General features: G+C 43.9%; 3 protein-coding genes across 4 annotated transcripts in view; all 3 read right to left on the bottom strand.

Moving 5' to 3' along the window:
• Window positions 1–26,093, bottom strand: part of LOC126557567 (protein misato) — a 235,683-nt gene that overhangs the window by 171,147 nt on the left and 38,443 nt on the right. The window lies entirely within an intron of this gene.
• On the bottom strand, window positions 17,054–21,863 carry LOC126559102 (uncharacterized). The gene is made up of 3 exons (XM_050215212.1): window positions 21,510–21,863; window positions 17,464–17,515; window positions 17,054–17,277 (listed from the first exon to the last, which is right to left on the bottom strand). The coding sequence occupies exons 1-3, from the start codon at window positions 21,861–21,863 to the stop codon at window positions 17,054–17,056; spliced, it is 630 nt and encodes a 209-aa protein (XP_050071169.1).
• On the bottom strand, window positions 21,973–25,966 carry LOC126558115 (tubulin alpha chain-like). 2 transcript variants are annotated; one of them, XM_050214069.1, is made up of 3 exons: window positions 25,958–25,966; window positions 22,126–23,344; window positions 21,973–22,052 (listed from the first exon to the last, which is right to left on the bottom strand). In XM_050214069.1, the coding sequence occupies exons 1-3, from the start codon at window positions 25,958–25,960 to the stop codon at window positions 21,973–21,975; spliced, it is 1,302 nt and encodes a 433-aa protein (XP_050070026.1). In that variant the 5' UTR covers window positions 25,961–25,966. The 2 variants fall into 2 exon arrangements, with proteins under 2 accessions (XP_050070026.1, XP_050070025.1); XM_050214068.1 differs by lacking the exon at window positions 25,958–25,966 and adding an exon at window positions 23,485–23,496.

The following is a 26,093-nucleotide window of genomic DNA, read 5'->3' as shown; positions in this document are numbered from 1 at the left end:
TGGCTTGAAGTGTAGCCTTCTCTTCGAGAGATCTCTACGGTGAACCTCCGAAAACTAAAAACAAAGACCCTGCACTGCCGTTTCTGTTTGCTACACACAGACACACAAAATCCATACCACTAATCGGCCTGCTTCATGGCGTCCAGTGAGCCCCACGATCGGCGACCGATATCGTTTAAGACTCATCAGTCAGAGGTCAGGAACGCTTGACATCGAACAGCCGAAACGTGAAACGCAACTCCGACGTGCACGACGAGTGTGTGCTTCACCCGGGACAGTGCATCACCAAAAGCTCACAGCCATAATCGTCAGCCGTCGATCGCGAACTCGTCGTCGTTGTCGTCTTCGTCGTGCTGAGCGGCGTTAAAACCTGTCCAGCGCCAGCTTCTAATGATGCAATTGACAATGATTAATGGCCATCCATAGAACAATTGAAAATTTAAATTATACCAATAAATTTCGAAATTACTCATGTGCGCATAATTTAAAGTTAAACGCTTCAACCGGTCACCCTACCGGGCCACCGACCAGGGAATGGTTGACGATGGTGAAGGAGCTTCAAGATGCGCCTGCCAGCCCATGCAGAGTACGGCTATGGGATGATACCTTTCTTTCGTCCGGGAACGGTTCATCGGGAGAATGTAAATTAACCTGCCAGTTAACTGGCAGATGAAGATGGTTCGTGGTAGCAAAGAAGGTGATATTGTTAATCTGGTTGAACAGAGATTTTAAAATGCATTTTAATTTTCAGCTTGAGAGCTATTATTTTTCAGTTTTGCAATAAAAGAAACAGACGTGCTTAAAGCTTCACGATCGAAGAACTGTTAATTTAAAAATGTCCAAAACACATAGAAAACTTAAGCAAAGCAGCTTCATCCATCGTACAACAGGAAGTAAAATATTCACAACCAAAAGATTGTGTAAACTGGTTGAAAAATTGTTAACAATAACAGTTCTTTTTCTTAAAAACCTTTCATCCACGCTCACTGTTTTCCATCCCAAAAGCGACCGTTTCAACTTCCGTCCTTGTTCTGGTTTTGTGCGGCTACCACTTACAGACGTTTCGAGTTGATTGAATGGTGCGGTCTTTCTATACTCGATTTATTCAAGTACACCGTGTTTCTTTTTGTTTTGCCCGCTGGCACAGGTTTGAGTGGTAAGCCCGTGAGGGTCATTCTGCGCAATGGTGGTTAAAGATTTTAAATTTTGTTTATTTTCCCCTTCAGTTCTTGTTTTCCGGGTGCCCGAAAAACCCGCACATCCTGCCGGTACTTCACATGCTACCGTTTCTGCCCCGTCCGACGATCGGTCCGGATGCACCGAAGGGGATGCTGCGTATTCGAGCGTATTCTCCCAAACGGCTTCCAGGGACTCAGCCATGCTTGAAGCGTTAGTGAATTGGTTACGCTTTTTGGTCAGTTTTTTTTTTTTGGACATTAAATGCACGCCCAGTCTTTGCTCAAATTTGGGGTGTAAAATGAAGCTACTTAGTTAACGAAAGAACGGGTGAGAAAAGAGAGACTTAGGGGGAGAAGGAGGTTATCATCATAGCTGTCTGGCTGCCGACGTCATGGGAAACTTTTTTTGAATGACACACGTGTGTATAGAGTATCGTGCCGTGAGAGTATCAATGCTAACGGTGGCCACACTCCCTGCCAAACGCATGTTGCATGATCGTCGTCTCCTTAGGGCCATTTGTACGACTTACTGTCGCCAGTTCGAGTGCGCACACGATGCCTTCGAAAACGAGGTTATGTCCAGTGCAGTGCTTGTTGCGCTTCCCGGGGATTTAACGTATGTTAATTTACGTGAGAAACGTAAAGAAAGGGGGCTGTGTCTTTGTTTTATGAGCTTTCGCGGAAGCCTCAAGCGGGGCATTCTCGTCATGTAAAATCAGAGGGAGCGCAGTGCTGTTTATAGCAGCAGTAACAACTGTCATAATGATAACTAATTTACTTTATATGCCAATAAAATGAATTTATGACTGGCGTATGACAAAAACCTATCTCGGTTCAGTTACTTTTTTTTAAGTGCTATAAAAATCAGGAGGCATGTTTCTAACAAACATATGAAGCAGATACTGACATGATACTACTGTTCTACTTTTACCGCGTGCGGAAATTGCTATGATTTCATCGGTTTATGCAAATTAAAATCGATACATTCGTTCAGGTCCCGGCCTATTTGCATTGCTTCATCTATTGGTTGTGCATTTCATTAACTGAATCACTTCAAACGGATTGCAAACAAACGAATTACTTGAACAAAACAAAAACTAAAAATCAATCCCATGCCTCTTGTAGTTACAATAAACCTGACTTCACTAGTGCTTTAGTGTAACGTGCTTGTCAAAGCTCGAGAGAAAAAGTTAATTGTCCTTCTGCTTGCATATAATTGCAATAAATCTTTACGATGCAAAAACTTCCATACTGATACACACGGTATCGGTACGGTACACGGTACACTCACTCGCAACTATTGGGATTCAGTCGTAAATTCAGTAACGATGAAAGAACGAACCTTTACTCCATCTTTTTCTTTCTACTCCTGTCTACCATGTACCCCAACCTGATGCTATTTCCTTGTTTGATTCCCATCGTTTCCACGAGCCCGAAAGACCAGGCTCCAAGCAGAACGTGTCATTTCCGGTCGTTTATTTATGTTATTAGCGCACGAACCGTATGCTTCGTGATCGACGAATACGAATGCGACACTCATGCGATGGTAAACATAAGACAGCGGTACCATAGTGCAATCACAGTGGCAAGCCGTAAAGGTTCACAAACACACAGACACCAGAAACAAGGGGCGCGAAAAAAAAACGCGCCGGGATAATCGTCAAACCATTAAAAACTGTTCAAATCAAACGACTTCAATCATAAGCGACGAACCCGCGGTTTCGAATCGGATGACTGTCCTTTTTGCACACCTATCCGATCCGCAGCGGAAAAACAGCGACCGACCGAAAATAACAGTCACTTCGCAATCAAGCCACTTCATTAATCATGCTACCTAATGCTGCCTACTGACACAGAGGGAGTAATGCTCGGTACGATCGTTTCGTTTCGACATGAAACAGTCAATCCTGTCACGCTCCTTGTCAAAAAGTCTAAATTCTGCAAACCCGGATCGATGTGGCTTCTGCCTGTCCACTGACCAGCATCTTAACGAAACCTCAACAGCGTAATCGGTTGTTCTCGTTAGGGTCGATTTGTTGTTTGGTTTCCCATTTGCATGCCTCATTTACCATATTGGTTCTAACATTGTTTGACAGTAATTGAAGGAAAAAATTGTTTCGACACGGGCTTTTGCATCGCTTCGGCAGGCCACTTTACGGCCACGCTTTGCTTTGGACGTTTTTTGCAAGTCAAGCTTGTCCCGCGTGAATGGGTTGCTCGGTTCATTCATGAAAGGCGTGAAAGAGCTGGTGCGGCGATCCATCAACGAAAAGGGGTTGATCGGGTGAATTGAATTGTTGTGCACATTAGGAGTTGCACCGTGTATTCAAAGCGCGATCGTATTTTTTGTATCTTTATACCCAATGATAAAATAGAGTTTAAAATGGCGAATCTCGTGCGAGTTAAATTTTCCAACACAACATTTTTTGCTAAACATGTTCTCTTCGGTCGTACTTACCATGCGCGAAAGGATTGTTTTTCACCTTGAGCACTTATTTAATGCTCCATTAAAAGATGGTTCGATAGGAGTGGTGGCGGATGTGGGGGAGGGAGAAACATTCAAACCGAAACATACCCCCAAAAGGGGGAAACACAATCACAAACAACACAACCCTCAAGGTTGAACATTGTCATTTTCGATCAAACGATATGCACTGAACTGTTGAACCGTCTCAGATAATATTCATGATCATGAATATTACAACGATAACGAAAGTCGTTCGAGTCTGCCATTTAGTTTGTTGCTTCGTTCGCGCGCCTGCAAGTGAGTGATAAATATACAACAACGACTGTTCCAGTCGCGTCTCCACACATCTCACATCGCGTTCAGGGCGTCGTGCCGTGGCCACATCCTTCTTTTCCTTCGTTGTTTGCTTGCGACTGCCACACACAATACGAGCGAAACCCCCCCTGTGGGGAGGGTGAGCGTGTACAATGGAATTGTGAATATCAAATCACAGAACCAAAAGAAAAACCTACCACCAACCAGTACCTCGAGCAGCAACAGCACACTGTTCGTGGCGTTACGTTCTGCATTGGCGCAGATATCAACGGCCGACGACAAATGTTTGCCAACGGTGTGTATCGTGTAGAGTTGCACACACGCACACATTGCGGTGGGTTGGGTGTTGAGAAACACAATAAAGGTGTGTCAAAAAATTATTATTATGTCTACCTTGAAGGAAGCTCCTCCTTCTTCCGGGTTTTTGAAGACGGCTTTTGCACTGCAGCCACTACAGCTTCCTCTGTGTGCCATAAGACTGACGCTGGTAGATAAATGTTGCACCAAAAACTGGCTCTGTTAACCAGTGTTCCTTACGCATGCACATACACACACACAAACACATATACTACAATGTCTGCGGTGGTCAGATCACTCACAGATGGTTTGCTGCAGCCCACGCGCCACGCGTACCGGCCCAGTTTGCGATCTATTTATGTCCACTCATAAAAGTGGACATCAGTGCATCCACTATATTTGCACACCGGGTGGACTGTAAGATTTTTTCTCCGTCGCATGAGGACAAACTTACCCAAAATCCTTCAAAAGCAACCACCATCCTCAATGACTTCTTTTTCATCCCTGCAGGCTGAAGCTGTCAAAAGTAATAAAACGATATTGTTATAATTAATTTTCTTACCATAACGGTCCCCCCCCCCCCTTACCCCAAAAGCTCTACACGATTGGTCAGCACCGCAGCAGTTTTAAAGCACCCCGTTCACCATTTAAAATCTGGGTGATAAATCTGGGTGCATGGAGAGCGAGAGAGACAAAAAAAAGGCAAGCAAAAAGCTCATCCCCCCAAAACTGCACTGCACTGCTAAGCTGTCACTTTTGGCACTGCAGCGGCACTCGTTGTGGCGTTGTGTGGCGTAGGCAGCAATAAACGCCCTCGATAGCACCAGCGTGAAGAGGGGTGAGTGTGTATTGTACCATTTTTGGACAGCAGATCCCATGGAAGAAAGCACCGCGGTGCAGTGAGGTGCATGCAGTGTGAAAAGTACACGCTGAGGGTCACGCTGTAAAACAAAATAACCATTCGTTCGTTGCAGACATCGGTCTTACGACCACGCCATCAACGGTTTCGGGATAAAATTAGCATCATCAGTGCCGTAACACCGTCGGGCCGCTTCTTTTTCGCGGCCACGCGTAATAAAGTGTCCGGCTACTGTTGGTGGAGCTGTTGCCGCAGGACATTTCAGCGATTCGTCATGCTGTATCGAATTCGAATATTCGAACCACAGAATGGGAATGAAGGGGTAAAAAATAAACGATCGATGCTCAATCGATGATCACGGAATGCTTTCTAAAGCCTTGATACCATCGTGAAGCAAATGATGCACCCTGAAGCATGTGGTGAAATGAGCAAGGGGGGCGGGGGGGGAATAGAAGCAGAACAGACGACAATCTTCGGCGAGCCGTGGACACATTAAATTATGGATCCAATTAAAACACACTTTCCGCCCAAATTGGATTCGATACGCGCAGTCGCTGGCGTGTACTGTCGCTGTCTGACGATGCAGTGGGTCGTCGGTTTTCGCTGTGACCAGTGTGACCATCGTCACCTTAACCGCTGCTGTTATTGTTGAGGTGCTTTTAAAATGATTCCAGAAACAGAAGAGAAAAAAAACCTACAATTCCTCCAAGAACCGCGAAACGGCCACGAACGGGAATCAATGAATGGGGCAAAGACGTTGTTGCGTAGACGCAGCTTCTTCCGGACGGTACAGCGAGTCAGAGGCGCATGCTGTGTGCGTCCCTCGCCGAAAATGCTGGTGGGCGTATGTGCGCGTGCCGTCAATCATCTGTTTGTTGCGTTGAGGATGGCGCAAGCCGTTAGCCAAGATTCCTGTGACCACCCGGAAAGAGCTAACAGCGAACCCTATCCGGGGTCGTACATCTCTATGTCGTGTTTATATTTTAATGTGTTTGTGTGTATGCGAAAAACAGCGATTTCCCGCAGCTTAATCGTTACTTTGACTGACCATCTTTGGTGAAACTTCCCGTTGGGTACCGATTCACCACGATGAATGCTCTGGAAGTAAATGAAAAATATATCCCTACACAGTACATCTTAGAAATTCAGCTCCAGAATCCTCCAAAATGAAGAAGTAAAAGGAAAACACACACACCCGCGAGAAATAGAACATGAAGTCATCCACACTCTAGCAGAGTGAACGATTTTAAAAGCGTTTTTTTTCTAATGATTAACGATTATGAACGATGGTGTTCATAAATCTCTGCAAACGGACTGTTCCGCATAAAACACTTGGGCAAGACGTACACACGAGACCCTTTTTCAAAGCAAAGCAACGCTAACGACAACGCGCAACTCACAAAACTCAACGATCCTTCAAAAACTCGCCAGTTTTAGGCACACGTCTAACAGCTCGGTCTTACTGCGAAAACCGGATTACTCAACGGCCGCAAATGGAGCCACTGAAGATGAGTCAAACAAAACGGCGTAGAGCGCCAACCAGCTGTCAAGTGTTGAGATCTAGCCTCAAAATTAATCGCCCCATCGCCCCTGTGACACGGCGCAACGCGTCGAAATTAAAGTCGTGCTTCCGGTGGCGTTTGTCTGTCGTCGCAACAATCTCCGTGTGTCGCTTCGTAGAACCGGTCGATGAGCAATCGAGTTCCTCTAGCTGGCTTGGTAGAAGGCTTCCGAAAGGCATCAATTAAAATTCACCCACGCTTATTATGCAAGCGCAAACGATTAGTCAGATCGGTGTTTAGATGTTGTTTAAGACTTAATGTAAATGACGATTTTTTTTTAAATGATCGTGGTTTGATTGAATGCTTAGGATTCGTATTATTTGAGTAATATTTTAAATTGATTTTAGTTCACATAAAGCAAACACCTACGTTGCTATTAACTAGAACTGATTAATTACGAAGATTCTTTCACGATCATATCGTGCGCAAATTTACAGTTTTCATACATCATTACCCATTTAATCGCGAAACGATACGATCTGAGCGACGGGCGAACTTTCCCCTGTCCTTAAAGCACCTAGCTAACCGGCGGATCAGATTTCTAGATTCTCACTAGGACACGCAACGGAAGCGCCTGAGGATGATCGAGACAACACACCCGTCATCGTACCGCACCGCAGCTCACGAGATTGCATCGAGTTAATTAATTCCTGCCCCTGCAAGTAAATCACATTAAAGCGCGAAACGGAGATAAATAGCAAAAAATGGTCACCCGCCAGCAAAGTTGTTCCGATGGCGAGCCTTTTATCTTCCACCCGGCGGTACGCCACGGTTTACTTACCGAACGCCAGAACGAAGGACATAAGAATCGTCTAGCACGGACTACAAAACCCCCTTCGGCACAGTGTTGCACGTTGCTGCAACCGAGCAAACCGAAGCTGATGATGATGAAGATGTGATACTCGTTATAATTCCCAATCATGTTTATGGCTTTTGCCCTAGCTTTCACAAAAAGCTCCCCCGTCCTGTCTGCCTGGTGCCCCGTAGGCAAGTGACGGCCCTTTTTCCCTATCCGTTGCTGTTCCGTTGCAAACGTAAAGCACTGTCATTTCTTAAACATTTCCGTCGGACTTAAACTGCGCTCGCAGTACGATGCCAAACCGGCAGCAGAAACGAAGATGACAACACACACACACATGCATAGCAAGACAGAACCCTTTTCTCGTCCGGACAATGCGAGGTGACGATCACCGTCAGTGGTTGTGATTTCAAAGCAATCTTGAGACTGGATCCGGATCCTTTAACATTCGCTTAAGCCGTTTGCGATTCGATGCACTTATGCGCTTGCCCGACAATACGCAACGGCTATCGCTTTTGTCTTCATCTGTCATATACAGGGCAGCAGCAGCGTTCCTCCAGAACAGATCGAATCAGCCAAGAGTCGGCCCGGGCTGAGGGCCCGGTTGCACGGAGGTTCCAGGATGAAAAAGCACAATTATCGAGTTTAATAAACGAGCCACCCGAGCATTATCCAATTACCGGCGGGTGTCTCCGATTCGATGTACATCGTCACCGAAGTCGCCGTCTGAAAGTGGGCCCATGGATAGCCAATCGACGATAAAACATCCTCGGGGAAAATCTAACGGAAATGGAGACGAACCAAAACGAAACCGTACAGCAGTGCCTCTAGGCTTCAGGGTTTCTTCCAGCAAACGTGTGTCTCCCTTGTGAGACAATGTGTTTAAATTAAAACCGCAATTGCCTCAGTATTGCTGGATGAGATCTACGGAGCAGAGTTGCATCGGTGGCATCACTGCATTATTGCCGTCATAAAATTGAATTGAATTAACGAAACTCGACGTGAACGGAGCGACGTGAGTCGCGATGTGCGTTAGAGGGCGGCAAAAACGAAGAGTCTCGGAGCACCGAACAGGAACGCAACGATTGACATAAATTGATGGGGAAATGTTTTGGAACCTTTAGTGGAGCCCTTGACTCAAACGAATCGATTTTACATGCGTGATAGAATGCTAGGAAAATGCTTTACTTTGATAGCACACCTAAGCAAGCCATTGCTGGGACGTTTGATCCCATCTCTTTCCCTGCTAGATCTTGCGTATAGTGATTAGTTGGAATTTTAAACGAACTTCAAACGTACTTGAAATATTTTAACTTTTATGGTATACCTTCCGTAATTGCATATTCGACTGCCTGAGCAAAATCCCTTCAGTAAAACCTCTTCAACATACCAGACGAACAAAAGGGGCGTTTTAAAGTCATTTGACACCTTCAATATTAGAATTTCCCTTTTGTGGTGAATGCAAATTTGTTTTTGCCGACGTCTGGCATGCGAGAAAAGGGCCGTCCCACTAGAGACCAGTAAATCATTCGAATCGAATAATACATTTTTAACCCAAAACCGAACCATTCCGCAGCCATTTGCAGCATTGTGTTGGTCTTGAATCAAACGCTCTTTAAACGAGCGCAACACGAGCTAATAAAATGTCGGAAAATATTTTAACCAAACCCGCGTGCGTGCGGTCGGTGGGCGAATGAAAATGGAAATCAATTCAAACCGTATGAAGTGTTTCTTTCCATTAAGAGTAGTATCTGGTACGTTTTTTTTCGCTTCTTTTCTTCCTCTCTGTAAAACTACCCTTTTAAATGTTGGGCATCCTTAACAGCACTTGTACAAACCCGGCAACGAGGTACGGACCATAAAAAAGCCACACCATCGTGACTAAACAAGATCATAAAACTGCGCCCGCGATTGCGTTGCGGGAAGTTGCAGAGTGAAACCGTCGAAGTGGTGATTTCTGGTGCAAATTCTATGCTTGAAGCATTTACAGCCTGTGTCGAAATGTCATCGACAGCTGGTGGAAACTGGTCCATCTGGCAGTGATTTTAAAATGCCACTTAAGCTCACCAATGTCAGGATGTAGTGTTCGAAGAGTATCAGTAAAACACTCAAACTCTCACTTTTAACGGTTTTTAAAGCGCTTTATGAACATATTGAAATGTTTTGAATGACACGACAATGGTAGTAAATCGGATATTAACAAGTTTTTCGAGCTTTATGTAGCAAATAAATTAATGCAAACGTGTGTAATTTTGGGTGCAAAGAAAAAAAACAGTTTGATGACTTTGTACCCTTAAAAATTGAAATTGGTAATTTTATGGTCCAAAGGATTTTTACAACTATACAAGTAAGCAAGCCGTAAACCTTGGTCGCCTTGCCTAGCGCGTCCTCAATTGTTGCACCATCATCACGAGCACGATGACGTTCGCACAAACCTTTTACACATCAAAAGCACTCGACGGTAATAAGATTTAGAGTAAATCGAACACTCTTAACGAGCGGCACACGAGGTCGTCAAGTGTAAAAAGGAACGGCTTTGGTTCCTATTTTTTTTTATTTACCGAAACAAATTCTCTGCCTGTGCAAATGCAAAACAGCCCAGAGATCGTTCGTACGACCTGTAAGTTCATTAATAAAAAAAAGCCAAATCTGCCACACACTCCGTACTGGCAACGTCACCCCTGTGGACTGTGCAACATAATCCGTCGACTAACGTGCTTTCCCCCAACGCGACCAAAGCTCCGAAACACTCCGATCTGCCATCGTCCCGTACCTTATCCTACCATGTTTAGGGACTGACATGGCTTAAGGAACTGGTTCTTCAATGTCTCCAACGCTCCTACACGCTTCACGCTTCGATCCGGGCCCAACAAACGGCTTCGTTTTATGAATGAAATTATCTCTACACAACGCAGGCTCCGGTTGAATGCGACCCCAAAACGGGTCGCCGGGTGCGATCGTGTTGGTGGCTGTGGGGTGAGGAGGATTAAAAATGAAAAAGCACACTCACACAAACATGAGCCATGGTAGTGCAATCAGAAATGGAAGGTCTGTGGACGTTGCGGTTTTTGTCATATAAATCCAATAATCGTAATAATGCGCTATTTTCGAAGGGATATTATAGAGAATTACAGGGATGTTTCATGAGGGTCTAAAATGCTATAATAGCGTTGGTAGATCAATGCATTAGGAAACAAAAAAGCTGGTATGCAATTAAACCTATGATCTACTTAATGAAACATAGCTTTAGCTATGCTACGTACCAACTAACTCACTTATGTTCAATTCATTCATAAAGCCTGTGCTCTCTGCTCAACAAAAATAACACCAACTCCAGCAACGTTTAAAAGCCACATTTGCTCACATACACGTACACATTCATTCAAACACGGTTTTAGTCATCGTTGTCTCGTTTCAAGCCAACAAGCCGAAACACTGTTTCGCTACGGTCTGGCAGATGGGAAGGCTAGAGAAGAAGGCGCTGGCTTCAGCCTAGCGAGTGAGTCAAGATTTCATTCATAAATCCGAAGCCCCGAACCAAACAGATGAAGCAGCGCCGGTGGGGGAGATGAGTTTGCGGAACGAAGCAAACAACCGGAGAAACCATACGTGACATCAAGGACTGCCTGAAGTGCTAGAGGACGGACGATGGTGTGCGCTGCGCGTACACGTTCGCGTAGGCGATGGGGATATATCTTTAATTTTTGTTTTCGCCTCTTTTTTTTTTTTGCACCAAGCCCGCACGAACATGGACGGGCGAACCACCGGATCGTAGTGCCGCACCATCATCTCTGCCTGCCGACCCAAACCAAGCATCTTCTGAAAGCGTACAAAACCGTACTGAAGCATAATGCACACAAACAAAACTTCACCGGCGTGAAGCAAAGTACCGGGCATGATCCGGGGTGCACCGGATGAAGTGAAATTACGGTGGCCATGTTGTTGTCTAGTAACAGGATGGCTCAGCCGAATCGGGGATGGAAATCGTTCGGAAGGGGAAGTCCGGAAGAACCGAACGAAAGTTCAACTAGTTCGTTGCAAGGATACATGCTGTTGTGATGGCGCAAGCAAGAGCATTGGATGAAGTTCATGAGCATGAGCATGTTAATTGAGCCTCGCAAATGGAACATAAATCCGCCTGACATCCTCTTGGTTGCGGTACCGTTCGGGGACAGGGATGGCCTGTTGTTGCCGTTATACTATGGAAGGCAACTACGGCAAGGTGAAATTAAATCGATACGAGATGCCTTTCCATTGTACGTGCAATTATCGATCAAACTAAGAGCTTTCATACAAAATTGAATCATTTTTAAAGCACTTTTTCAAGCAGAGAGCGTAAAGAGGTAATGTTCTACTCAAAACTGTTGGCACATTTCTTCATATTGATACTTTAAATTTTCCTTTAACAACATCCCAGTTGAACGTCTTTCTATTTGATAAGAAAGCAAACGAGGCAGTATAGTAAGCGAAGGCCAGTAAAATGAAGTATTAGTGTAGAAGGCATTTTTATTTTTATTTTGCCATTCTAACAGGAGAGCTCAACAGAAATTCTACAGTAGATTATAAAAATGCTTAGTTAAGTTGCGATACTTCTTCTTCTTCTTCTTCTTCAACAAGCTTCTCTTCATACTTATTCTGAAAGCAAAGTGCAACAAGAAGCTTGTAATATTCCACTATTAATTTGAAAATTTCCACTATTTCTTCTTAACAGCTTAACGTCGTAACGATCATACCTCTTCAGATGAAGAGAAATACTCGATATTTATGCTCTTCAAACAATCTACACGAAATGGTTAGACAGTATGTATATCATGAGGTTGGTAATAAGGAATTTTTAAGTTATTCTATATATGGGATTCATTAATACATTTAAGGAAAATTGCGACAATTTTAGCTCGCAATATTTTTCATTCAATGAAGAGTTTAAATTACTAAAATAAAAAGGATAATAAGAAGAAAAATAACTACAGCTAAAGAGATTTTAAAAAAATACAAGTAACAATACTATGCGAATGTTTGCAGATACAAATTATAACTGTGAATGCCAGACCGTTCTTAAGGATTAACTTAAAGTTTAAGACTCTTAAGAATATTATGTGATCTTAAAGTTTCTACTGTAGAATATTGTAATCTTATCCTAGATTATACTCAAACAACAACACTGTTTGTACAGTCAACTAGCTACAACAAAATCTACGAGCGAAACATTATAAGCACTGCTCACAGCCAATTGTCCCACGATACATCAATAAGCTGACACTTTAGCCATTACTTCGCCTCTCCTGCTGACCGTCTCGTATCGATGCCATCGATTGATACAAGCATTCGATTAGCGCATCCTGCGCCCGTATACCTAGTGCCCAACCGTCTGTCAACCTGTCCGTGATGAACTACCTTCGGATAATGACAATCATTACCGTCCGTTACCGATCGTTCGTTCGGCACTTTTGCTCCCCTTTTGCTTAATGATAAGTCGGACAGTAACAGCCGTCATCCGTCTCCGTACCTCGTTTCTCTGTTTCTCCCCCAAAAGCTTACCAATCTTCAGCAGCACCGATGGCAGCGTTATCAAACAAACTGGTTGATTCCCCTGGCCAGCACGAAACAAGCGACCGGCCAGGACCCGCCAGGTTCCAGTGCGTTGACTAAATTACATACCTCGTTGCATAATGAACGGGCTGTGATCAAACGAATTACCCGGCGTCCCCCCCCCCCTCCCCTCACCATCACGTCCCTCGGCTGGTGATCATTTCCCCTTTTAAGGCACCCCAACACAAACAAATGATATGATATTATGCGCAAGCCGATCGGAGAAAATTCATTATAATTTTCCGCTTAAATAACGCTTACAAAAATGTGACTGCACACAACCGGCGGGCATTTCGTTAGGTGGAGTGAAATGATAGCGTACCCTTCCGCACCGATCCTTTGTGGAGGGCAGTTTTGTTGCTTGCTGGTTTACTGATGGCGCCATGAGTAAACAGAATGAAAATTATTTTTCTGCTGAACTTGGTGGGATGGGCTCAATATTCAATTCAATAATCACTCGCTCTTTTTATGTGATCCACAATGGTACTGACTCAAATAAATGTTTTTTTTTTTTAGTGATATGGCTAAGGGAGGTTTGATAGCATTTTGCTAATCGTTGGATCATTCTTGGAATTGTGGTTTTATGTCTTTATTAAATTGTGCCCATGGTCTCCTTACGACCTTTTGAACGACCAACCCAACCTGGTTGGGTTGATAATATAATTAAGTTATTAAGTCCAATTCCCATGAGCAGTAAGTGGACCGCGCATCAAATTTAGCATAACTTAATTAACGATGTAATAACATGTTTTTAGCATGATCAGTTGAAATCAAGCTTGAGCGTAGCGTTTTAAAACAATCCTTGGTGGATTATTACTGCGCCTACGAGGCTTTAACATTACGTTCCGGTCGAATGCTGCACGAAAGAGATTCTCGCTCAAAGATCCCTCTAACGAGCACGCTCAACAATATAGCAAAAGCAACCACCGCTTGCACTTAGCAAATGTCAACGAATGCAAAACGGCCCCGGTCAAGCATTTGCCAGTCCGTCACGCAACATCACAGCAACATGAATGAAACGACCCTTTCGCCATTCAAATCTCGACCAAAGATCGACAACAGTTTGCCGCATGTGCGCCGCGCTTCAAACAAAACGGGCAGAGAGAAGTGTGGAGCTACACAAAAAAGGCTCCAAACACACACACACACACACAGGACGTGTAGCTTCAAGTACCGAATAATTTTGCCACTCGAAAGAAAGGAGAAAGGGTAAACACAGCCTCACAAACCGTACGCCCCAAACCAGTGCTCATCGGCTAAGAAAACACATCCTCTGCCACTGGCACTTGCTTGGTACCGACCGGTAACTCTTCGTTTGCGTGTTACAAACATCAAACATTCAACGAGGTGCTCGACCGGCGAACAGCGCAATAGTACTTCAAAGGCTCTGTAAATGGGCGAACGAAGAAATACAGAAAGCAAAGGAAGGAGGGAGCCGTGCGGTAGAGGAAGAGTGCGTGATTTTCCTGTTTCGTGCTGCAGGAGAGCCTTAGCCAATGTTGCTGCCTCCGAAGGCTTGACGTCGAGCGCTTAAGCAGGCATCAAGCAGCCGACTGAAGAGGCTCGGATGCTTCGTTTATAGGTTAGCCGTGCTAATTACGCATCAGAGGGTGCGCTTACTCATCCGGTAGCAGCTATCGGTAGATCTGCTGTGCGACAAGTGGACGCTCATACAGTGACTCTCTGACTCTTATCAGCAACTACTAAATCGCACTATAAAACAACTCCTTATTTAGAGATAGAGGGAGAGAATGCTCCTGAGACTGCAAGCTCCGGAAGAGCTGTGAATTCTTTGTTATTGGTGAGGCGCCAACAGGCGTATGATCGCCGTTTTTTTTATTAAGGAGTGGGTTTTAAATCCAAAAGTAAATAATTTTATGACCCCTCACATTGTGAAGGTCACGACTGTTGGGAGGTTTTTATGGCGAATGAATCATACCTGTAAAGCGCAACCAAAGCGGCGAACTGCAAAATGAACAATTTAGGCAAAGACTTTATTTTCCAAAAAATTGTTATCAAGATCATCAGCTGAGGTACTTGGTTACTGACATCTTGTTAGGCTGAGCTTTTAATAGCATGTGTATTTTAATCTCAGATTATTTTTTCAGTCGAGGACTTTTGACAACGCTGCAAATACCAATTTTGTACAAGTCTAGTGTTGAACATCGGCCGTTATTACTCAATAAAAAACAAATAGCGATGAACATGTTTACCTCGAATTTTAGTACTTTATCTTGATAAATACATTCCAGATGATAATGGATGCGACACTCAACAAATCCCATATCTTACAATCCACAACCACATCTTATCACTCTTTTCATAAACTTCATCCCTTATCAGCGTCAATGTACGCTTGTACGCTCAATAAAAACCACCAAATATCATTATTTCACGCAATGGATTTGCGAGATAAGCAATCCAATCACCGATACCGCAAACAGCGAACAACTTTTTCTCATCTGCGTATCTGCACGTTGTGCTTTTTACGCTTCGCTAATCATCAATTACGTCAAATCGTTTGACACAAGATCGCCCCAAACATTCGATGTCATCCTGTGCAGCCATCGACGAGACATTCGCAAAAGAGAGATTCCTTCCCAACTGTGGACTGCAGCATTCTGCATTCCTTTATGATTCCATTACTTTCGCACCTCTCAACATCTGCAGACTGCAGACGGACACACAAAACGAATAATCCGTGAACGAAAGTAACACTTGGCAAAAGGCAGCAAGGATCGAGCGGAACTTCCGAGCACGTGCTTCAAATGGAAATGACTTCATTGCGAGCGCTCACGCAATTACTGTCACTCTGCGGACCGTCCGATGTATGCCGGTGGCTTCACGGCCCCTTACAGAAGGTATTGTGCCTCCGTCGCGAAGGATTTTACCTGCCCTGTCCAATGCAAGCAGCTCGATCCGCGGAGGCTTGCCCATTTCTCGGGAAGTGAACGTTCGATTGGGCTAAGATTTAATGGCATTGTTTGAACATGCGCCCGATTGCACCGACGCACCGATGGTTGACCATTTCCAATCGAAATCTTATCTACTCTGTCCAGGTTTTTATGCGACAACTCGTTGACAACCGTTCCAACTCTCCGCTTTGCAGACACTAGTTCCGTCTGCGTCTGGGCACAAAACAAGCGCCGAGTCGACAAAAAAATGTTGACACACACACACATTTGCTGCGATCAGGGTGAGGACATGGATAAACGTAACCCAAATCAGCCCACTACTCGATCGACACCTTGAGCACAACTTTGGAGATCTTTTCATTTGCCCTGTTGCAGCAAAGATATCTGATGAACACATTGAGGGGCACGTAGTTTGCGATAAAGACCAGAAGGGTGACGACAACATGGTTGTCCGTCGGTCAGTTTCCTACGGCAGCGGGAGTAAACAGGGGAACTGTTGCAGAATAAATTTTGAAACAAAATGCACACCCGGCAGGAAGACCTACACAAAACATCCGAACTACAATCTTCAGTTTGTAGATCTGGAGAAGAGAACATTTTTTGGAGTTGTTTTTTGAATGTTGAACAGCTGCAGGAATGAAACACTGGCCTTTTATTTACTGCTAGCATCGTCTCCCGTGTTCCGAACACGTGTACATGTCGTTTTGCTGCGTCGTAAGGTAAGCGTTGCACTACTTGCTGCTTAAATTATGCTGCCCAACATCGCATAAATTGTACCTAGTGAAGATATAATATTTACTCCAGCTTGAAATCGCTATCTCGCGTTACCATTTCTTTCCCCGGTGGTAGTAAATAAAAACAAACGAAACCTTGGTTTCGTTCCAACCGATCACAATCCGCACAGTTCTTACTGCTTTACCAGGCCAACCCCCACACCCAAAAACCGATCGTCGACAACGTAGTGTGACCAGTAAGTCGGTGGATCGCAAGGAGGGAAAGATATTTGCCGTCGATACGGTGGACAATTTATCTGGACTGCCGAGGGCCACTACGAATCTGATGACGCTGCCCGCTAAACTCCGAATCCGATCGATGCAACCGGACCGCAGAGGGCAGCCACGGGATAGATTGTGCTGATCCAGCCGTCCAAATTGAAGTACTCCCTGGTGCTCGGTGTCGGTGGATAAATCGTACCGTAAACCTGTTCGTACAGATAGAATCCGTAGCGTGTCGGCTGCCCATCAACATCGCCACCATCATCATCATCGGCAGATCGTGGCACGGGTGATAGATAATCTGCATTAGCGCAAAAGGAAACAAGTTCAAGCATTAGCAGAGTACTGCAGCGCGGCTCGAATCAATCGCAGTATGGCAACAATGTATTGAATTTCATGTCAGACGCATCTTAGATAGGGTGTGCGGAAGAGACGAGATTTGCCTCGACGAGAATCAAGTGCTTTCCGGGATGGTATGACAACTTACCAACAATTGTGTCACCATCAATGTATCGCATGCCGTTCGCGAGGGATGATTCCTAGAAAGAAGGATTGAATTCAATTTTAACCATACAAAGTTAGGTTGTTCTATAGTTTTCGCGATTAATGAATAGGTTTATATGTATAGGTTTTGCTTTATATTTTCAAATGCAAATTATTAAAATCGTCAATGAGTGAAATATGTGCAGTCGAGATCAGACATTACTGTTTCACGTGTCCTTTATTATAGATGTTTTCTGTATTTCTTGGGAGACAAACAGAAGGCGGATTTTGATCTGATAAACCCTGTATCAACGCCACGTAAATTTCAAACACAGAACATACATGAAGGTATGCAATAATATGTTTCGAATTTGATTCAATATTGCATACATTTAGGCGGCTCCATTTTAGTACAAGCACAGTGAGTGAAAAACGTAATTTTATTTTTAATCGTAACTTTAGTTACTTTCTCTTTACTGTAATCTCTTTCTCTCTCTCACTCCCTTTCTGTCTCTCTCTCGTTCTCTCGTACTTCTTTCTCTCTCTACTTTTTCACTCCTTTTCTCTTCGTCAAGAAATATGGTTTTAGTTTACAGCTGTTTAACTTAATCTGAATCGAAAACATAACTGAATCGGTAAAATATCGTTTGATATAAATTATTTGCCAAACTTTTTTATATTCTAATACTACGGCTTACCACCGTATTGTCAATTTGCCTAACATAGTAGATCACAATTACTATTCACTACAGTCATAAACATTCTTTTTTTGCTTTCATTGCTATTTACCATATATTGAGGTAGTTACTAAATTGCGAGTAAGTGTACCATCGGGAAAAGTGAGCCACTCAGCATTTTTTTCAGTGAAAATTCAATCAGGTGGGAAAATACAGAATTGGTTGTACTTGTGACTAGATATATGTATTATACCAAATTTCATGAAGAATAATCAATTTTTTATCATTTTAATCATAAATTTTCCGATGATAAAAAAAATTAAAAAAAAATTATAATATTTCCACTTCAAATAAGCTCTCAAAACACATAAAAACAAAAAATCAAGAAACTGTGAATATCACGACAAAGTTGGGTCAAAATGAAATCGATTTGTGAAGACAAATGAAAAAAGCAATTATTTTTGCATGGAAAAATCAAACTTAAAAATTTAATTAACTTATGGGGTAAAAGGGCCTCCATTGTTTGGGTCAAGAGTATTACACACTTTTCGATGATTTTGTTGAGGGTCAAGCTGTGAAAAAACGTCAACATTGTTTCCCACATCCTCGAAATCTTAATTCTGGATAAGGATTTGTTTCCCGACCGATTCGACTAGAGATCAAATGCCATAAACCGATCCATATTTTCTTAAAATACTAGCTAGCTAGAGAACTAGACTAGAGAAGCAGAAGTTCTAATGGAATCTGTATCGAGACCCGTGACCAAAAGAGCCTTTCGGTAACAAGAACCGTTAAGGAACACGCAGTTTCATCAACAAAACACGTCAAATACAAGAAGCCGAAGGAGGCAAACCCTAAAGCCAAAAAGGAGCTAATTTTGAGTTATTATGAAACTTGTTTTAACTCAGAATAAGCGGAGTAAATGTTTAAGCAAATTTACTCCTAACTTGATCTGTTGAAACACCTGATCTATTTTTCTATTTTTCATCAATTTTTATGATTTTATTGATGTGTTCGACGGGTTTAACTAAGTTATAGTATAAATTGCATAGCGTGGCACACTTACCCCAATTTTCGTTAAACAGAACAACATCTACCATATGCATTCTTGATATTCATATAAATAATCCATGGAAAAAATTGTAAGAAATTTAATTAAACACGGAACTAAACGCTCTTCAATTAACATTCCAAGCAACATAATCAATTCACAATTCGCTAACATTTGTCTTTCACATGTCGTGCGATAAACTCACCCCAATCGGTTCAGATCCCCTGCAAATATTTACATCAGACGCGTCGTGCTCGTTGTTCTCGTGACGAGTAAAAGCACACTGTCTGCACAAACTCCACGCCTGATAGTTGGGGTGATATCTCACCGCACGGATCGTCGAAAACAAAATTCCGTGCCAAAGTGTCACGGAAGCAGTCTGCTCATTCGACCGGAAGTTGCCCGTGGTATAAGGTGAGGCCACCGGCACGCTGACGCCAGCGAATGACGACAATCGTAGTGCCAAGTGGCCGACTGAAGTGGTTGAGCAGAAAACAAACGCGGTGCTCGAAAATAATAAGTTCCTTGAGCGATTCCACCATCCCATACGCGCAACACTACTATAGGGACACGATCACCGGCAAACGAGCAGGTTTGACGGTTGTAACCGTGCCATTTTTTTGGCCCTCCTCAATGCGCTGGCAACATGTGCCACACGAACTGAATGTTTGAATTTCTACTCAACTGGCCTTACGTACAGCAGATACATCGATCGAGTACTATAATTACCCGAAGCGGTGCTGAAAACCTGAATGTAATGGTTTTTTTTCCTTCCATCATCCACTTGATCCCTTCTCTTACAGAAGTAAAGCAAATTCGAGGGCTTTGCATGAATCGATTTCTTTTAAAAATCTTCCTCGCTGAAACTGTATTTGGCCGCCAAACGACTATGTGTTCAAGTTGAAGGTCAGCTTGCGCTGAAGCTGGCTCGTCGAATATCCACCGATCAACCATCGCTAGCATACATACACTTTCGCTTCAATGAACGTTTTCAGTGTACGGTGGAGAAAATTATGATTTCATCAATCTTTTGGGGCAAAAAGATCCATCCCTCGCGTTCGCCATTTTCTCGATCGCCGAACGGCTTACGACTGTGACGCGTGTTGTGTGTGTTTTTTGTTTGCTCTCGTGTGGTCCACACCATTGTTTGTACAGTGTGGCCACCTGATTGTTAACAATTTGCGCCGTACATCCATTTGCGGTGATGACGCGATCATTATCGTGAGAACTCCGTAAAAAGAATTTTTTAGCCATTCGTTATGGTTTTTTTTCTTCATGTAACTGATTTTTCTAGTTGTTGAAAATTTTCTTATGTCAAATTGAAAAACTTCTTTAGTCAAAAGCAATGGATCGCACGAGAAAAAACATCGGGAAGTCAATAGCGTCAAAAGCAAACAATTAGCACTACCGACTAGCGAAAACCATTAGCAAAGTGATCAAACAAACTGCGCTAATCCTATGAATAATCTATCCGCTTTACGTTGAATAACTATTTCAACATGTTGTATGTTGGCTTATTTGTTTATATTATTTATTTTTTGCACGATAAATCGCACACATTGCATCGCATACCAAGCGCACACCAAACTGCATAAATTGTTGCCCAAATAAAATCATCAACTCCATTCACAACCGTGCCGTAATCAGGTGTTCGTATGTGCATAAAACCACAAACAAAAACAAAAGCCACAAAACTTCCATACGGTTGATAACTAAATGGTTCGGCAAATGTTTGCCAGTCCATGCCGGACAATAGCGGCGAGCATAATGCCCTCGGTCAACAGTGGACAGGCGGCACACAAGCGCGTTACACAAGGCCCGGATGGGTAGTAGTTTCCAGTTTTAATGATGTTTTCGGTGCGATGCACTTAACACATTGCCCGGGCTTACGTGTGGTCACCGGACAATGACATTCGGGGCTAGACACGATGCTGTTCGGGAGTTGATCCGAGACACCGATAAACAGTAGCAAACGATGGTAACTTTCGACAGTTCATTAAAGATCATGATTCGTTTCCATGTGGTCAATAGACAATCTTGCCGAAGGTGGTGCCTTCATCTTCCGTGGCCCTTTTCTAGGAAAAATCCATCTTCGTTACTTTTACAGGTAACAATGTGCTGTACGCAAGCGTTTGATCACCAATTTGTTTGCGCAATTGTGCAATTGTGTCACAAAAAAAAAGCCAAAGCAAACAGAAAGCCCTTCAAATGTTTCTTTTAGTTCAAGACACAGCCGGAATTACGTTTCGTATCGTCGCCAGTGACGCAAATCAAGCTTTATCACTCGTTACGTTCGTTCGAAGAAAATAACACGTTACTCACGGGAATATTCACAACGAGCCACTGCAAATAGAACGATCGCTCGGTGGAGGACGTATCATCGGACGGGCTCTGATGGATATTTTCTGCCACAAACACCACGGTGTAAAGATGCTCTAGTTCGGTGTAGTCGAAGTATATGATTGGTGGCACCTCGAACGCTTCCGAGCCGACTGTTTCGCCACAATTCTGTCTCGATAGTACCCAGCCGGAGCGTTCCACTAGCAGCAGCAATGGGTTGAAAGCGCAGGCAGCAACCCGGTCGGCGGATATTGAAGTCGTACAGATGGCCCGTACCATCGGCACACCGGGTAAGGTCACTGCGACTAGCAAAACAAACACCACGCAACGTGCCATTCTACTAAGAGGAAAGCCAGCCGGAAGTTTCAACGAGTTAAAGATGCAGCCAGCAGCTTTAAAGGGTTGCTTACGTGCCCTAAAGCTGCGTGTCTCTAACAACTGGTGGCTATTTTTCAATTTCTTCATAATCTTTTATAAGCGTGCGAATGTTTTCAATTGCTTCGGTAAGATCTTGCTCTTCGAGGCCTAGAGGAATTTTGAAGAAAATATTTTAAATGTCCATTTACAAAATCATCGTCATTTTGTGTGGGAAATTTACCTTCACCAAGATAATGATAGAAAAATGCTTTCCGATCGTACATACGCTGATACTTGTCGGCGACCCTCGTCCAGGCCGTTTTGATGGCAGTATTGTTCGACAGCATACAGCAGGCCAGATCGGAACGTGCCAAATCTGCACCCGGCACAGCGATCGGGGCCTGGAAGTTGATACCGATCTTAAACCCGGTCGGACACCAATCGACGAACCGGATCGAACTGTTCGTGCGCATCTCGTGCAAGGCGCGATTAATTTCGATCGGTGCTATGTTGCCCCGGTAGAGCAGACAACAGGACATATACCGCCCCGTACGAGGATCACATTTGACGAGCTGATTTGATGGTTCAAAACACTCGTACGTTAGCTGTGCCGTAGTGGGTTGCTCGTGCCGTGCTGTACTTCCCGGCACAAGCGGTGCGTATGTCACCAGCGGATAGTGAATCCTCGGGAAAGGGACCAAGTTCGTCTGGAACTCGAGCAGATCGACGTTGATCGCGCCGGAAAAGCGTAACGACGCGGTAATGCACGATACAGCCTGGGCAACCAATCGATTCAGATTGGTGTACGTCGGTTCGCGAACGTTCAAATTTCGATCGCACACATCGTACAGTGCCTCGTTGTCTAGCACGAACGTACAATCACTGTGCTCCATAGCGACGTGCGACGCAAGTATAGCGTTGTACGGCTCCACAATAACCGGCGAAACCTTCGGCGAAGGAAAGATATCAAACTCCATGCGCGATATTTTGCCAAAGTCTTCGCCGAGCCGTTCAAGCAGTAGCGTCCCCAAACCGGCACCCGTTCCACCACCGACGCTATGAAACATCATAAAACCCTGCAGCGAGGAGCAGTGTTCGCATAACTTTCGTATCCGATCCATCGCCGGTTCTATCATCGTTTGACCGAGTCGATAGTGTCCACGGCCAAAGTTACTTGCCGCATCTTCACAACCAGTTAGTAGCGAGTTTGGATGAAACAGTTCCCGGTACGTGCCGATGCGAATTTCATCGACGACTGAAGGTTCCAAATCGAGCAGCAGCACACGCGGTACACACTGACCCGACCGGTCACAGCTAAAGAACGCACTGCAGTCCTCGTAGATGGAGCAGTCACAAAATATTCCGTCCGGATAGATGCCGTGTTCGAGACAGTACAGCTCCCAGCAAGCGCTAGCCATCTGTACGCCTGCCTGACCTACGTGCAGCTGAATGATTTCGCGCTGCAAAAAGAAACCGAACCAATTGAACCGTTCATACACATTGCACGATTTTTTGGCAATTATATTGCAGAAACAATGCCGCCTCCCACTCCAATGTGCGCTGAACCACGTGTGCGTCGCATCCAGTACAATTACCGTACATTTTTGGCCATCGTTGGTGTTGTTTATGATTTTCCACTTGCTTCCCCCGAAAGTGATGTTTTGCTCTGTGTTTTTCGTCTTTTTTTGAAGATTTTCTTATTTTTGACCGTGCAATTTCATGAGGCTCAAAACACTAAAAAAAATTTAGAAACCGGTTTCCCGCACGCCGAAAAGCCAAACAATACGTCACTGTCAGTGTCGATGCTGATTGTCACTACATAGCTAGGCATGTTGGTTGCTGTGGGGCTGGGTCAATGTCTACTTGAATGAGAACGGTACATGGGTATCTCTATTTTCAATAGATGTTATAAAAATATTGATGCTCAACAACGCTGTGCGTAGAACCAAAAAAGGAAACAGAGAGCGAGAGAGAAAGAAAAGAATAGTCGACAGTAAGTAAAGAGCGGGTTCATCTCTTTCGTTTGTTCCACCAGCATTGAAGTCTTTTATGTTGTACGATTGGAAGATGACTTCAAATAATGATTTCAACGGTGCGAATCACTACAAAAAAGGCTAAACTGGCTAACAAATGGTACAAAATACGCCTCACTATTGTCAGAACCTGTTTTGAAGCCTTTGTGCTTTGTTCTGAGCGTATTTCAAATACTTTAAGTGCTTCAGTTGGGAATTCTTTTTACGATCGCTGGGCTTACGACTGTGTAGATAACACTTTTAGTCAATGTGGAAGGATATAAATGAAAAATATATTGTTTCAAGGATAGCTGTAAACTACGTACCGTAGATAATAAAACAATGACCGCGACGTAAATCCACGTTCTAGAAAATACGATAGGTACCATAAAAATGTGGATAATGTAGTTTTTGTTAAAAGAAGCTCAACTAATCATTTCCTTAAAATTATCTTTAAGGCGATTTCTCCCCCTTTCTTGTAAACAACATTTTTAAAAAAAATGCTAGAAAACTCGTTCGTAGCTCCCCCGTGCAGTAGTATTTCTACAGTCTAACATAATGCAAATTGATATTTCCAATTCTTGTTGCTTGTGAAATATTCTGGCCGCCCAGTCGATGTCAGTTTGCCATTCTATCTGTCTATCAGCGAGATATATTTTTAGAACTCAAAATTCAACACCAAAAACCAGTTCCCAAGCTCGAGGATGGCAACAAGAAAGCGAAAGCACACAAAAGTAGCTCCCATTTTCTTCTCGCCGATCGGAGATGGACACCGGTAGAAACAGAGCACGCGTGTGAAACGCTTTCGCACAGCTGAAAACTATTTAGAAGAAAACAGTAAATACAACAACCCCCCGAGCGATCTTTACAACACTAAGAAGCGGAACGCTTAGCTAGAGATCAAGGTCGATCGATTTTTGTGCCAAATGAAATGAATCGTGCTGAAAGAAACAATATATACATTAACTATCATAATTAGCTTCTTTTTGTTTTTGGTAGGGCTACATCGTAGTATAGTGCACCCCCGGCACTGTTAACCCCACGTTCATCAATCATTTTTTGATCCAATTCGTGACGCTCTTTCGGCCCAGCTACGCTCAACAACGCAAAAGTCCTGCGTTTGGCTAAATTACATAACGCAAAGCGCAAACCTGTCTAGCGAGCAGATAGAAAGGTTAACGTCGAAATATTACCGTCTACTACACTGCTAACTAGCAAAACAAAGAGATTTCTCCTGCTCGCACACTGCAGATGTTTTGCCAATAGTCTAGCAACGAGCAAGGGAGGTGACCTAATGGTGCAAAATTTGCACCTGACCATTATCTACGCGACAATGTGAAACGTCAATATTTCACCAACACCGTGTACCTACGCTTTGCTCAAGACAACAACAAAAATCTTCAAAAAACTACTCCCTATGCCCTAAAACCCTGACGATACTAACTACAACGGTTTTATGGGCCATTCGTAAGCTTTCACACCCGAAAAGTGTTCAAAAGTTTGTAGCAAAATTTTAAGCCTATTTCATGTTGTGCCGTGTGTTACAATAGCAAAACATCGCTGCGATGTTTGATTGTGTGTAAGAGCAGCTCAACAACACAAGCGTCCATCAGCACACCGATCCTGACTTACTAGGCTCGTACGGAGCTTCACCTGCGAGTTTCGGGACGGACCAAAGATGCGATGATGCGCAATCTCGCGCACACACTGTGAATTGTAGCGACCGTTGCTGGCGTAATGCTTACCAGACACAATCCGCTCGAATGTCTCGCACATCACACATGCTGGGGCGAAGTTCGGGCGCATTCGTCATAATTCAATTGCCTCATTACCTGACCCCCCCCCTCCCCTCCCCCCTTTTTAGTGTACAGTATTTGCAAGCGATCTTGCGAGGTGTGAACTTCATTATTCTCCCACTACGATAATTGCGCTCCGATCCGTCCCCTGTGCGGCCGGTGGTAGAATTCGATGGATTCGGTTACGACCCCCGAAGAAAGAGGTGGAAACGGGATAAACACGTGCCGCGAGGAGTGCGCACCGTGTGCCGCATTAGATATTCACCATTTCACCAGAACGGGTTTACAGTTCTCGTTGAACCGCGGAACGGACAGCAAGGTTTGGCGTTTGATTTTTGGCCGTCAATTTTCGTAGAGGATTTGTGCGAGCTATACTACCACTTTACACGCTTAATGTGGCT

Source organism: Anopheles maculipalpis, chromosome 2RL (genome assembly GCF_943734695.1).
Source record: "Anopheles maculipalpis chromosome 2RL, idAnoMacuDA_375_x, whole genome shotgun sequence".
Taxonomy (NCBI): Eukaryota; Metazoa; Arthropoda; class Insecta; order Diptera; family Culicidae; genus Anopheles; species Anopheles maculipalpis.
The sequence above is the reverse complement of the archived record's forward strand: the minus strand, read 5'-3'. Positions and strand labels throughout refer to the sequence as shown.

Bases quoted from the DNA above. Each gene is read 5' to 3' on its own strand.
- LOC126559102 (XM_050215212.1), bottom strand. From the start codon at position 21,863: ATGGCACGTTGCGTGGTGTTTGTTTTGCTAGTCGCAGTGACCTTACCC. The intron at 17,516-21,509 runs GTGAGTAACGTG...CCTTCTTTCTAG, and splicing joins GGCTCGTTGTGAATATTCCC to GAATCATCCCTCGCGAACGG. The intron at 17,278-17,463 runs GTAAGTTGTCAT...GCGCTAATGCAG, and splicing joins TGATGGTGACACAATTGTTG to ATTATCTATCACCCGTGCCA.
- LOC126558115 (XM_050214068.1), bottom strand. The intron at 22,053-22,125 runs GTAAATTTCCCA...AAATTCCTCTAG, and splicing joins CTATCATTATCTTGGTGAAG to GCCTCGAAGAGCAAGATCTT.